The 13,683-nt window shown below is 60.3% G+C and overlaps 3 protein-coding genes across 6 annotated transcripts in view; 2 read left to right on the top strand and 1 right to left on the bottom strand.

The window, feature by feature from the left end:
- Positions 1–5,167, top strand: part of CSNK1G1 (casein kinase 1 gamma 1) — a 104,676-nt gene extending 99,509 nt beyond the window's left edge. For all 3 annotated transcript variants that reach the window (XM_082290512.1, XM_082290510.1, XM_082290511.1), the window contains one exon: positions 2,711–5,167. In XM_082290512.1, the coding sequence (XP_082146638.1) occupies positions 2,711–2,765 (55 nt within the window). In that variant the 3' untranslated portion in view covers positions 2,766–5,167. The remainder of the gene's footprint in view (positions 1–2,710) is intronic.
- A 2,328-nt stretch (positions 5,168–7,495) lies between these two features.
- On the top strand, positions 7,496–9,599 carry PPIB (peptidylprolyl isomerase B). Its single transcript, XM_082290446.1, has 5 exons — positions 7,496–7,739; positions 8,226–8,339; positions 8,474–8,567; positions 8,970–9,154; positions 9,268–9,599. Exons 1-5 carry the CDS (start codon positions 7,584–7,586, stop codon positions 9,388–9,390), a joined length of 672 nt encoding a protein of 223 aa, XP_082146572.1. The 5' UTR covers positions 7,496–7,583; the 3' UTR covers positions 9,391–9,599.
- Positions 9,600–9,762: 163 nt separating this feature from the next.
- SNX22 (sorting nexin 22) lies at positions 9,763–13,615 on the bottom strand. 2 transcript variants are annotated; one of them, XM_082291113.1, is made up of 6 exons: positions 13,459–13,615; positions 10,841–10,924; positions 10,647–10,751; positions 10,446–10,540; positions 10,229–10,305; positions 9,763–10,101 (listed from the first exon to the last, which is right to left on the bottom strand). In XM_082291113.1, the coding sequence occupies exons 1-6, from the start codon at positions 13,525–13,527 to the stop codon at positions 9,962–9,964; spliced, it is 570 nt and encodes a 189-aa protein (XP_082147239.1). In that variant the 5' UTR covers positions 13,528–13,615; the 3' UTR covers positions 9,763–9,961. The 2 variants fall into 2 exon arrangements, with proteins under 2 accessions (XP_082147239.1, XP_082147240.1); XM_082291114.1 differs by having other exon boundaries at positions 10,229–10,302.
- Positions 13,616–13,683: the final 68 nt, after the last annotated feature.

Genomic DNA, 13,683 nt, shown 5'->3' with positions numbered 1-13,683 from the left:
CCACGTGCAATATTGGGGAGGGCATGGGCTGTGTCCAACCAGCCACACTAGGCTGAGGGATTCAGCTGATCTCTGAATGGATGGATGCAAAATCGGATTTTAATTCTTTCCTATTTGGCTTTCCATCTCCCCCAAACGTTTATGTCCGTGAGCAGATGATGCCTGATGGAGTTGGGCAGAGTCGGGCCTAAGCTGGCTGAGCCTCTTGCAGGAATTCCTCACGCAGACGGTTACAAAGGGAAAACCCTGCACTGGGTAACGAGGAGAGGAGCCAGCCACTTCCTTGGAAAGTCTCCTCTTGGAGAAGCACAGGCCAGAGAGCATGGAAGGACAAGGCCAGGGAGTCCTCATTAGTAACAGAGCCCCTACTCAGAGAGGGTAGGTGGGAGGTGGCTCCTTTCCACCCAGCTGAGGTGCAGGTGAATGGGCTTCTCCAGGAAAGAAGGGGTGGAAAGGTTGGGGTTAGCACTGGTCCAAGCCCAGCTTGGGGCTTTATCGGGGTTTTGAAGCTGCAGCTGTAGTGTTTCAGGTTGAACCAGGAGGAGCCCCTTGGGGAAACCACGTACCCAGTAAGTGGAGGACCAAGCAGATACTCAGATGAGTTTGTAGGCGCCAGGGAGGACTGATGGGTGGGAATTGCCACAGAGTGAGGGGACCAAGCCCGTGTGTGGCGAGGAATGTCCTTGTTGGATGGGAGACTGACTCTGCCCTGCTCTCCATAGGCATCGCCTCCAATACCTCTGGCATCTCTGGCTTCTCTGTATGTCATAGTCTGGGGCTGTTCTCTTGGGCATCGTCTGCATGCAGAGAGATCACGTTCTGTAATTGTCAGCCTGCCTTATCCTTTTATTTTGGTGTTTTGCCTCTGCCTGTCTGAACTGCCAGGACTTCCTTTCCTGAACCCTTCCCTGGACCTCTGAGTAAGAGCCTAAAAAGACAGTCACAAGGAAAACCAGCCAGCAGTCAGTCAGCTCCCTTTGTTCAGTGCCCAAGGAGTCAAGTGCTGCTCAGCCCCTTCTTCCCTTACCCGCTGCATGCAAAACCATCACTCATGCATCCTCCATCCTCTCCCTGTGACGTCCCCCTTACTCACCATCGCCCAAGCCATGAAGGAAGGTGGTGGCTACTGTGGGAGAGAAATACTGTGACAGGCTAAAGCAGGAGATGGGGGCAGATGGCCCAGGACAACAAAATGCCAGAGCAATGCCGTCCTGGGGTGGGGTTCCAGCCTTGGCTGGGGGTGCTGAGGTGGCACACAAACACCTCAGGGTGGGTGGGCAGCAATGGAGGCATCACTTGCCCTGCAAGGTCAAGGGCTTTGCATTTCTCCTCATCCCACATCCAAACCGGGCCTGTTCAGGAGCCTAGAGACAAATCATGGACATCAGTCCATGCAGTGGGAGGGGTGCCTCCTCTTGGGGGGCTATGGGAGCTCTCCATGTTGCAGGGGGAGTTCACAGCAGGTGGTGCTCACCCATCGCTTTTGCACCCTGGAGTGAGGCTCCTGCACCCAGGGACAAGCACCTGGATGAGAGTTCCTCCAGCTCTGAGAGGACAGGGATATAATGCTGACATTCCATGAAGGACCCAGTGAAAAATAGTATGGAGAAGATGTTAGAGTGGTTTGGAATGTTTTTAGCCTGCAACAGATGGTTGTAGGAAAAAAAGGTCTTTGCATCCTCATGTTTGAACAACACTCTCAGGCACATGGTTGGATTCTTGGGGCTGTATTGTACAGAGCCAGGAGTTGGACTCGATGATCCTTGTGGGTCTCTTCTGACTCAGGATCTTCTATGATTTAGTGGTCTACTCTGGTTGCTTATCCTGGCATCCTTTCCAGCAGCCTGGAAGAGCAGTCTTCCAGGATCACCCGGGCTTCTCCAGGGACAGCTGTCCCAGCAGATGGAGAACTCTCACAGAGGTGCAGAGAATTCCTGACCGTGGGCTGAGGGTAGAAAGGTAGATATATGTTGAACACCAAGGAATCTTGTAGGAAGCCAGCAGGAGTATAGGATCTGGCCAACTGCTCCCAGTGTATCCCACAGGGAACCCACCGCTCCTTACGGTTCAGCTGCGTTGGGCGTTCCTCTCCCCACCTCAGCCTCCACTCTCCATCCTTCTTGCTTCCCCACATCCTGTGCACCTCCCTCGCATCGGATGGGGGAAGAAGCAGGGGTTCTGCATCCCAGCACTGAGTGATTGATCCGAGGTGGAAGCTCTGGTTATCGTGAAAGGTTCAGTAAAGAAACCTGGTCCCTGAGCCGAGGTCTCTTTGGAACTTGTTTTTTTAGTGAACGGTGGTGAAAACTAAACTTCTCATGGCTGGGAAGAGCAGCCAGGGCTCGCCATCCCAGTCCACTTCCTCTGGGGTGTGACAGGGGGAGTGGAGCACCTGGGTCCCTGTTTTACTGCTTTCCCAGATGGCTCCTTGTGTTGCTGCTCCAGTGGAGCCTGGGAGGGAGAAGCCCGGCCAGCACTGTGGGGCCTGGCAGTGGGACACCCCAGCTGGCCGTGGCTGGTCTCCCAGTCCGGGCTGGTGGTGTCATCCACCCACCAGCACCTGCCCCCCGTACCGGCAACGTGGTGGGGCCTGGGCCGGGCGGGCAGAGGTGCTGTTGCATGAGGACAGGCGGGGGGATGGTGGGCACATGGCGGGGACATCGCAGGGTGCCAGGCGCGGGGCTGACTCTCCTTGTCCTTTGTGCCCCAGGTGCTGCTGCTTCTTTAAGAGGAAACGGAAGAAGACGGCTCAGCGTCACAAGTGACCGGTGCCTCCTGGGCCTTGCAGGAACCACCATGCCTGCAGCTCCTGCCCTGTCTCACTGCAAGGGGCTTCTCTTTAGGAGGGAGGATGAGGAGGAGGAGGCATAGGAGGAAGAGAGAAAAAAAAAAAAAAAAGTGACATTTTAAACCAAAAAGAGAAGAAAACGTTCCAAAACAAACCACTCTGGGGTGGATCTGCTGAATGGTCTCCCTCGTTCACTCCAAGCCTGAAGCTCCTTTTGGGACCAGGACTGTGGCTGGCTCAGGTCTTGGTCGCCCTGGGAGGGGGGCTGGCTGGCTGACCCTCCTTCCTGTTGTTTACGGCGAAGGCATCGTTCACACAAACCTGAGGACTGTGCTTAGTTCCTGCTCACTTTCCTCCCCTCCCTCCCCTGCACTCTGCTCCTCTGTCCTCCTCCCTCCTTAATTTAAGTGAAGAAATCCCATAGGCTCGATTGGCTGTGGAGAGGGCAGGAGGATGTGGGGCAGGCAGGAGAGTTGCTGGGAGAAGGGCCTGACTGCTGCAGCAGGAAGAGACAGGTTCCCTCTATGGCTCCTTGGGAACAGTTACACTGTAATGTGCAAGCTGTGAGAAATTTGCAATCTACTGTTCCAGTTAGGGTTTTTTTTCCGGCTCCCTTGACACCTCCCTCCTCTGACAGTAACAGAGCAGTGTGGATTGTTTTAAAGAAGCTGACGTCGTTGCACTTTTTATTATTTTTAGCATTTACAGATGCACATTGTATCTGTGGATCTCTGCGTGGCCGCGCCAGCGCAGGCAGACATCCAGCGGGGAGGACGGTGGGGTGCATGGAATGCCCCTGAGTGGGGATGCCCAGGACCCTCGTGCCAGTCTGGGGCTCTCAACACCCACCCTGGGCCGTGCGCTGAGGAAAGCATACTTGAATTTCCAATCACCCTTCCTAGCTGCCAGTGAATGTCCTTTCCATGGTTTCCTACACCGTGCCTGACCCAGCGGGCCGGGAGACGCTAGGCTGTCACCCAGCGTGGGCCAGAGGGAACAGCACTGGCTTTGCTGATCCTGATGAATTTGTGCTGGTTTAAGAGGTAGATCAGGATTGAGGTTCCTGAGAAACAGCCATTTCCTGAAGCCTGGGCGTTTCTCGGTGTGGGCAGCCAGGCAGCCTTCCCAAATCCCTCCTTGGAGTGATTGGGAACCTTCTGCAAGAACACATTAGTGGGAGCAAAGTTTCCCCAGCAGGGGAGAGGATACTTCATGCCTTAACACTGTTGCCATCTCCCAATGGTCAGATAGGTTTGACTGGAATCGTCTTCACATCCTCTCTGTGAGCATGGGGCAGGCGCAAGTTCTGCGCCCCGGGAGCAGCCACGGTTCTCCTGCACCACTTCGAGCCAAACCAATAGCAAGGAAAGGGCTTGGGGTGCTTTTCACACCCAGAAAAACAGTGAAGTCTTGCATCCAACTGCAGCGTTGCCCAAATTGGAGGAGATGAGGCTGCCAGGGGTTACTGGAGAGGTGGCAGGGCTGTGAGAGAACTCAGGCAGCTTTGGGGAGGTTGTGAATAGGTTCCTTCGACTTTGTCTTTCCATGTGTGACACCAGACCAGGCTGGAACTGCTCACTTGTCATAAAGTTGGGCCTGGCTTACCCCAAAATCCTAGAGAGCATGAAGGGAGGAAGTGGAGAGACTAGATCTCATTATCATTTATTCAGTTTAATGATAATCTATGTAGCTTGGAGTTCACAGAGTGGCATTGCCAGGAGGTTCAGTTTCCCTGGCTGGGTTGGAGCAGGCTTAGAGGGCAGGAGATCAGCCTGGGCAGCAAGCTCTGGGCTTGCTCCTCACGCATTCCTGAGTCAGGCAGACACTGGTGTGGTGCCAGGGTGGAAAAGCCTCGCTCCTGGCTGGGATCCCCGCAGGGCATCTGTTCTCCATTCTCTGCCGCGTTCTCTCCATGCCTTATCCCAACAAGCGCAATGGAGGCGCGGAGCCCTCGGCTCACGCGTGCACCTCCTTCCCCTTAGCAAAGCACTTTTCCTCCAGCCGGGCTGTGGGCCGGGGTGGGAACGGGGCAGGAAGGGCACCGCTCACCTCCCGCAGGCATGTGCCAGGCGTGCGGCCCGGTCCCCTCCTGCCACAGGGAGGACGTGGCCATGGTCACATTCCACCTTCCTCTTCCCAAACTCCTCCGCTGCCAGTGGCTCCCAGAAGCCGTGTCTCTGGCACAGGCATTCCCCTCTCTGCTGTAGGAAACCATGGTTTGGCATCTTGGGAGGGGGGTCCAGGGGCACAGGCGCTCCCCGGGGAGCTGCCCTGCCCGCTGCCGACGGAGCCGGGCCCTGAGACACTTCTGTTGCTGCCCTCCCAAGCCCCACTAAGTGCCTGTCACCAGAACTCGATTCCTTCTGCATCTCCTGCCGTGTTTGGTCATTCCTCGCTGCCTCCGCTCAAGGAGCAGCTTGTAGTTGCAGCATATGTAAGTGTTTGCAGGGTGAGGGAGGGTGGGGGGGAAAGGGGCCATCTCAACAGGTTTTGTTCTTAAATGTTTTTTGGTTTCTTTTGTTTCGGTTTATTTTTTTGTTTTGGTTTTTTTTGTTAATTTTTAAGTGAATGTATTTGATTGTTTAGAAACTTTCCTGACCTTGTTTTTAAGTGGGTTGGTTTGAAAGCTGTTTCATGGTGACCCACTACAGCTTCTCTCCGGAGATACGGTGTTCTTTTAATCCTACAATGATGTGTTTGTAGGGGAGGACTGTCCCCCCACGGCATGCTGGTAATGCTCACTTGTACCAAGCCCTCTTGCACTATAATCGTACGTTGGACTCTTCAAAAAAGGGCAAAGATGTGGGGTGGCTTTTTAACAAAAAAAAAATCAAAAAAAAAAGAAAATAAAGCAGGTTAACAGCAGGTCCTGTGCTTGAGGGAACCACTGTCCCCAGGGAGCTTGGAGGTGACGAGGAGAGCCAGCCATGCTGTGGAAGAACGTAGGGCATTAACCTGGGCAATCCCTCCTCTCCTTGCCGGGAGTGGTCAGCAGCCGGGAGACCCCGGGCAAGGGGAGGGCTCTCGGGGGCTCCCTGCGCGGGTGCCCCCGACACCGCTCTTGGCCTACCAACGTTGCGATGCAGTCTTCTGAGGTATCAAGTGAGATGATTATTATTTTTTTTCAATAAAACATTGCACTGCTGCATTGTTCTCCATTAATAGATGTATTTATTACCTCAGCCTGACCACGGCACTTGTGTTTTGTTGTCCTTTGGCTCTCCTGGGCACTTGTGTCACCCTCTGCTCCCCTTGGAGGGGGCAGTGCATGGGTGAGACCTTGTAGAGGACCTCAACACTTTGTGCTTTACAGCCATGGGCAGTTCAGCCCCACGGAGCTCGGCCAAGGTGCAGTGGCACTGATTTCCCTTCTCCCTGGGCCAGCACATTCCCACCTCAGCTGTGTCCTGGAATGCAGGATGCCTTGTCCTGAGGCAGCCCTTGAGAGGCACCACAGGGAGAGGGGTACTGGGACCTGCCCCCCTGGCAAGGCTGTGGGATAAAAACTGCAGGAAGGAGTGAGAGAAGCCCAAATTCCTCTTAAATACTAGGAGAGGTCAGGCTGGAAGTACACAGGATTGTCTGTGGTGTTGCAGGTGCCCACGTTCAGCTTAGCACCATCACTGAATGTGTCACTGCGCATGGCAGAGATTGGACCTGTGAAGATCTCTTCCAACCCAAATCAGTCTGAGATTGCAAATCCTGGTGTTAGTTGAACATGTGGGAATTAGGTTTTCATCAGGTCTGGGTCAGTGTCAAGCCCCAAAAAGATAAATCTCAAAGGTGGAGATGCTGGTTCCAAGGTTCAGGGAGGGAACATTGAGGTTCATCTCCTTGTCACATGTCCCAAGACAAATTTTTGGGAACGGGAAATGAAAGCTCATGCTAAAAATTGGACATTTAAGGCTGGGAATTAAGGGACAAAATGTCACACACGAGAGATCACTGTGGAGCAGGTTCCAAGCATGGGAACACCTCGGTTCCGGTGCGGGTGTCTTTGTGTGGGGCAGTGCCAGCTGCTCTCAAAGGTGGTTTGGCCCTCGGGTGGCATCTCTTTAACGCGACTGCTCAGACTGACCCGCAGCCATTTGGCTCGCCGGGGGCTCGGCTCGTCCTCCCGCCGCGGGCACGGGCACCGAGCGGTCACCGCCTTTGGCCGCTCCATGTCCCTCTGCCCGGTGGGCCGCCGCTGCTGCTACCGGGGACGCACCGGGCCCGGGGACACCAGCCCGGGGACACCAGCCCGGGGCACACACCGGGACACACCAGGGACACGCCGGGCCCAGGGACAGCGGCCCGGAGCACACACCGGGACACACCAGGGACACGCCGGGACAGCGGCCCGGAGCACACACCGGGACACACCAGGGACACGCCGGGCCCGGGGACAGCGGCCCGGGGCACACACCGGGACACACCAGGGACACGCCGGGACAGCGGCCCGGAGCACACACCGGGACACACCAGGCACACACCGGGACACACCAGGGACGCGCCGGGACAGCTCCCGCCCTCCGGCCGCGGCCATTGGCCATCGCCACCCTCGATCCCGCCCCTCTCCCGCCTCCTCCCCCTCAGCGACCAATCATCTCGCGTTCCGCTTCTGATTGACAGCGCCGCGGCCGCCCAGCGAGGGGCAACGTGGCAGACGCCCGCGCTCCGCCCGGCCGGAAGGTGCCACGTTCCCCCCCTGTGGCCGCGGTTGGTCGCGCCCGGGCGGGCGGAGCGGGCGGGCGCGCAGCTCGGGCGGTACCACGACGCGGCGCGGGCGGGGGTGTGCGGCGGGCGTGGCCGGATGCCGGCGGCGCGGCGGGCGCTGTGGCCGGGCTGCGAGCGGCGCAGGATGAAGGTGCTGGTGGCGGCGGCGGCGCTGGGCGCGGCCCTCCTGCTCCTGCTGCCCGCGGCCTCCCGCGCCGACGAGCGCAAGAAGGGACCCAAGGTCACCGCCAAGGTCGGGGGGGGCCGAGGCGGGGCCGCCGGGGGGAGATTGGGAAAGACTTCGGGTGGGGGGAGCCCTCATGGGGCGGGGGAGCCCGGGGGAGGGGGGAGGGTGGAGTGAGGGGCCCTGGATGGGCTGGAGGGATCTGGGATTGAGGGGGCCCGGACGGGGAGAGAGGGGTAAGGCCGTGAGGGAGGAAGGGTTCAGCGCGGGGGGGGTCGGGGGTAGCACCCGAAAGGGGGGAGGAGACCTGGGAACAGCTGGGCCCAACTCTGGGGAAGCTGAGGTGGGGGGGCCTGGGCTGGGGGCGGACCCAGCTGGGGTGAGCGGTGAGGCTGGTAGGGGGGATGCAGCCGGCGGGGTGGGGCACAACCAACCTCACCCAGTGAGGTTTGGGGCCTGGTTGGAGCTGGTGAGTTGGACTCCAGGGGGTGGATTGGCCCAGCAAGGTGAGTCCGGCTCCCCTGATCCCCCCAACCTTCCTCTGCCCCCCACAAGGTGTTCTTTGACCTGCGGATCGGAGAGGAGGATGTGGGCCGCGTCGTCATCGGGCTCTTTGGCAAGACGGTGCCCAAGACAGTGGAGAACTTCATGGCCTTGGCCACCGGAGAGGTGAGGGGTGTGTGGGACCCTGGGCCTCACCTGCCCCTGCTCGGTTCCTGCTCGGTGCCCTGGGGCAGTGCTGGGGCCATGGAGCTCTGGTCTGTCCCTTTGCCTCACTCCATGTTCTCCCTCCACACATCCAGAAAGGATTTGGCTTCAAGGGCAGCAAGTTCCACCGTGTGATCAAGGACTTCATGATCCAGGGAGGAGACTTCACCCGCGGTGATGGCACTGGAGGTAACTTTGTGGATCCAAACCACTGTCTCAGAGTGAGACAGCAGCCACGATTCCAACCACTGCAGGGCTGTCCCTGGGACCAATATAGAGCTGGAGCTTGGGAACTTGTGGGCATGGAGCTCACAGAGACGTGGCCTCGGAGCAGAGCTGAGGGCTGGAGTAACTGTGGTGCTGGGAGCCTCCCGCTCCAGCCCCTCAGGGGTGTGATGCCCCTGCCCAGCTCCTGGGGTGCTTCCAGCTCCCTCCAGCAGCCCATGTCTCATGTGTCCCTGTGGCATCAGTGCTACTCCCTACTCTGCAATTGCAGAGCCAGCCAACTTGTTTTGGAGCTACCACCACCATCACACCCCTATCCCGACATATTCCGTGAGACCACTGTGGCCTTTTTGTCCCCACCTTTAGGAAAAAGCATCTATGGAGACCGCTTCCCTGATGAGAACTTCAAGCTGAAGCACTACGGGCCGGGCTGGGTGAGCATGGCCAATGCCGGCAAGGACACCAACGGCTCCCAGTTCTTCATCACCACTGTGAAGACGCCGTGGCTGGACGGGAAGCACGTGGTGTTCGGCAAAGTGCTGGAGGGCATGGTGAGGGATGGGAGAGGGAAAGGGGTCGGTGCTCCGGGGAGAGCGGGACCGGGCGAGGATTGGCCGAGCTGGCTCTGCCCCTGTGTCCCACTCTGACACTCTGCTCCACCCAGGACGTGGTGCGGAAGGTGGAGAGCACAAAGACGGACAGCCGGGACAAGCCCCTCAAGGACGTCACCATCGTCGACTGTGGCACCATCGAGGTGGAGAAGCCGTTCGCCATCGCCAAAGAGTGACGGGACCAGGCCCTGCCAGGCTGTGAGGGGCTGTGGGACGGGGGCTGCCGTGCTCCCCCTGCCCCGGCGCCACTGGGTCCTGCTGTGTCCCAGTGCCCGGCCTCTCTTCCTGCTGCCTCCCAGCCAGCGGGACGGGGCACAAGCTGCTCTTCCATCACTTTTGTAAGAAGCACATGCACCAATAAATGTGACCAATGTGTTTTTTTAAAGAGCTGCCTCTCTCCTGCCTTCAGAGGGCTGCAGATCACTCTGCATCCCTCTCCTAGATGTGCCCCTCAGCCTTCCAGCCGTCCTTCTTCCACCTCTCATCCAGCTGGGAGCAGTGCCACAGTTGGCCCTGGGTTTGCTTTGCAAAATTCCACAGCACAGCACTTTGCCAGTCAGTCAAATCCAAGAGATTTATTGCACCAAAGCCTGGACACAGAGAGGTTTTCCAGCACCGTTCAGCATCCAAAGGCTCATACTGCAAGCCCAAAACAGCAGGGGGGAAGGCAGAGCTCCTGCTCTCCCAACAAAGGCACTTTGCATGGTGGTGGGAGAGCAGTGAGTTTTCACCACAAGGATCTTTTCCTCACCACTGCGTCCCTGGGTGCTGGGTGGGTGTCTGGGAACTCATTCCAGAGGCTCGGGGCGCTGCCTGGCCGGGGAGACAGCTCGGGGCGAGGTAGAGGCCCTGCAGGACCCCAATGAGGACGGTGTTGGGGAGCAGGTCTGTGAGGAAAGAACAGCTGGAACAACTTGTTCCCTCCTGGGCCCCATTAAAGGAGAAGCACCTTTGTGGGGCCCAGAAGAGACTTCTGGAGGTTTTGGAGACCTGCTCCACGGCCCTGCTCCTTACCAGTGCCGTGTGGCCGCACGTAGGGATCGGAGCAGAAGCCGACGATGGGGCGCTGGGAGGGCCGGAGTCTGGTGCTGCTGTGGAAGAGGGGACATCAGCCCTCAGCCTGTCCCCACTGTCCCCAGCCCCGTGGACTTGGGGTGCCTAACACAGGCCAGGGGAACAATCCCGGTGCCATGAGGGATAACCATGGTGCCGGCAGGACTCATCTACTCACGGGGGGCTGCTGGCCTTGGGGATCTGCTGGCATCGCCGCACCTTCAGGAAGTCCAGGACATCCTGGGGCAGCTCCTTGTTGTGGTACAGTACGCCCTGCAGTGCTCCAAGGGGGTCAGCACCCCAAAAACCCATCCCAAACCCACCAGCATGCGTTCCTCACCCCAAAAAAACCACCCCAAACCTGCCGTATGCTCCTCACCTGCAGGTAGAGCTCCAGGCCCTGCCGGCGCTGCTCCAGCACTTTGGGCATCCAGTTGGGGACATGGCGTGGGGGGAAGTCGGGGACCTTGCAGGTCTTCTTGATCTGGGGAAGAGTGTGGGGCATCAGGGCAGGCCACAGAAGACGAGGCCAGGCCTCCCATGTCCCCTTCCTGTGGAGCTGGGGGGTCTCACCCGCTTGTGCAGCGCCTGGAACTCGCTGTAGCGCTTGGTCACCGTGTGCCGCCGGCCATTGCACAGCACCTCCACCCGGAACACCTGCGACAGGGACAGACACTGCGTCCTGTCATCAGCCCCAGCCTCACCATCCTCGTTGTTCTCACCATCCTCTCCACCCTCACCATCCTCATCAGTCTCCCAGGGGAGGTAGGAGCCTCTAACACACACCTGGGGAGGACACTTGGGACCCTCCACCCCCACTTGTCCAGGACAGGCAGAGTCCCCCAACCTCCAGGGCAGACCCCCCAACACCCTATGGCCAATGGGGGTACTATGGGACCAGGCCAAGCCCCAAAAGCAGATGGGACACCCTTCTCCCCTCCTGAGGGGAACACAGCAAGGTGTGACATCCCAACCCCCACCAAACCCCGCCAGACAGTTGGGACCCCGGGGCTGGCAGGGACCCCCAACACCTTGGGGTACGCAGGGACACCAGGAAGCGCACATGGGGACCTCAAACCACTGGGACAGAGGGAGACAACTCATCTTTCCCCAAGGCAGGTGAGGCCCCCTACCTAGGGATAGATCCCTCCTGGGGAAGGCAGGAGAACCCCTTCTTTCCCCACAGGGCCAGAGGGAACACCCAGACCAGAGGTCCCCCCACTCCACTCCCCAGGGCCAGTGGGGATCCCCCAGGGCAGGGACACCCCCTGCTTTCAAGGGTGGACCCCTGAGGACAGACAGGGATCTCCAGCCTACAGTGCCACAGGGAACCCCCCAAAGTAGAAGGGTAGAGGAGCCACCCCAGAAAGGAACCCTGTGGGGACCTCTGCCCATCACCCCCTGGGCCAGGGAGCCCCATCCCCTCCCCTTCAAGGGCTTTGTGTCCCCCTCCCCAGAAAGGGATCCATAAGGACCTCTCCTCCTCAGGGCAGATGGTTCTATCTGCCCTTCTCTCCCCCTGCCTCCTCACTCACCTGGATAGCTGGGACCCCTGGGAGCAGGTAGGACTGCTGGGAATCCCCAAAGCACTTGGACGATGTGGGGACACCCCGGTGGTCACGTTAGGAGCCCCACACCCTCCACCATCCAGGGCAAGCAGGCACCGTCATGCCTGGGGCAGAGGAGGCACCCAGAGACAGACAGGGACCCACCAACACCCTGAGGCCAGAGGGTTCCAGGTGTAAAGAGTGCTCTGACAGGGACCCCTCAGGGGCACTTGGATCCTGCACTCCTGGGGGAAGGACACATCCCCATCCTGGGGGCACAGGGGTATGACAAAGACCCCCGGGAACAGAGGGGACACCCTCGCCAGCTATTCCCCTTTCCTACCCCTTCCAGGGGTAGAGGGTCACTGTCTTTCCCTCCCTCTCACCCCAGGATCCCCTGGATGCAGGCAGGGACAGCCACTCCCGGGCATTTGGGGACACTTGGGGACATGCCACCCCCGGGGCAGATGTGGGACACACAACCCTGGGGCAGATGGGGGTACCCAGGGATATGCAGGGACCCCGTATCCCTCTGGGGTCAGAGGGGATTCCCAGGGTAGAGGAACATCCCCAGTATCAGGGACAGAGGGTGGCCCCTGGGATACCCCTGGGACAAGTGAGGCTCCCCAGCGACACTTGGGGACCCCCAATCCCTGACGCACATGGAGATACCCTCCCGGGCAGATGGGGACCCCGTGGGAGCGACAGGACCCCAGAACAGGATCCCAGGGCAGGCAGGAGGAGCCTCTAACCCCTGGGGCAGGTGGAGGCACTCCTGGGATGTGGGGACCCCCGGGGACAAGGCGGGACCCTGCACCCCCGGGCTGAGAGGGGACCCGCAGGACAGGAACACTCCCGATTGCAAGGGCAGAGGGTGCCCCCGGCAAGGACCCAGGGCAGGCAGAGACCCCTGGTGCAAGTGGGGACCCTCCAGGGGTACTTGGGGACCTCCAACCCTTGAGGCTGGGACATTTCAGGGTCGCCTGGGGGAACCAGGGGACCTCCAGTCCCAGGGCAGGTGGGGCATCCCGGGGAAGGAAGGGAACCCCCAACCATGGGGGCTACAGGCACCTCTCCCCCTTCCAAAGGTAGAGGGTCTGTGCTCCCACCGGCCGGGACACCCCGGGACAGGCAGAGACCTCCACCCCCCTGGGTCAGGGTGGAGGCAGAGCCCCCCAATCCCTCTGGAAAAGGGGAACCACCGTCACACCCCCATCTCCGCAGCCACGGGGGTGGGGGCAGGCAGGATCATCCCGCACAGCCGGGCCCAGAGGGGACCCCCGGAGCAGGGACGACCTCCTTTAAAGCAGAGGGTCAGTGTGCGCCGCCGGCAGCACTCCGCGGGGACAGGCAGCAACCTCCGCTCCCAGAGCACGCAGGACACCAAATCCCCCCGGGAGCACGGCCTGACTCCCCCGCGGGAACCTGGGCACCCCCAGACCAGGGACACCTCCCCCGGCAGGGACCCCCGGCGGAAGGCGGGGACCCGCACCCCCGGGCCAGCCGGGGGACGCTTGGGGACAGCGGGGAGACCTCCAGCGCCCGGGGCAGAGGGAGACACCGCCACCCACCCGTCCCTGGGGGCAGCCGAGCCCGCACCCCGCGGCGGGGGGACCCCGAGCCCCGCACGGCCCCGGCGCTCACCGTGTGCGCCCGCTCGGGGCTGCGCGCAGCCGCCGGGGGCTCCGCCGCGGGGATGGAGACGGCGATCATGGCCCGGGGCGGGCGGGCCGCGGGCGGGGCGGGACCGCCCCGGGCGCCCACGGCAGGGACACGGTCCCCGGAGAGCCCGGGGACGGCCCCAGGCCAGCACAGGGGGAGGGGGCAGCGGAGACGCCGCAGGGACCCGGCTTACAGGGATAAGGGGAA

Source organism: Coloeus monedula (genome assembly GCF_965178545.1).
Source record: "Coloeus monedula genome assembly, chromosome: 14".
NCBI classification, from domain to species: domain Eukaryota; kingdom Metazoa; phylum Chordata; class Aves; order Passeriformes; family Corvidae; genus Coloeus; species Coloeus monedula.
Note: the sequence above shows the minus strand (reverse complement) of the source record. Positions and strands in the feature narration are given on the sequence as shown.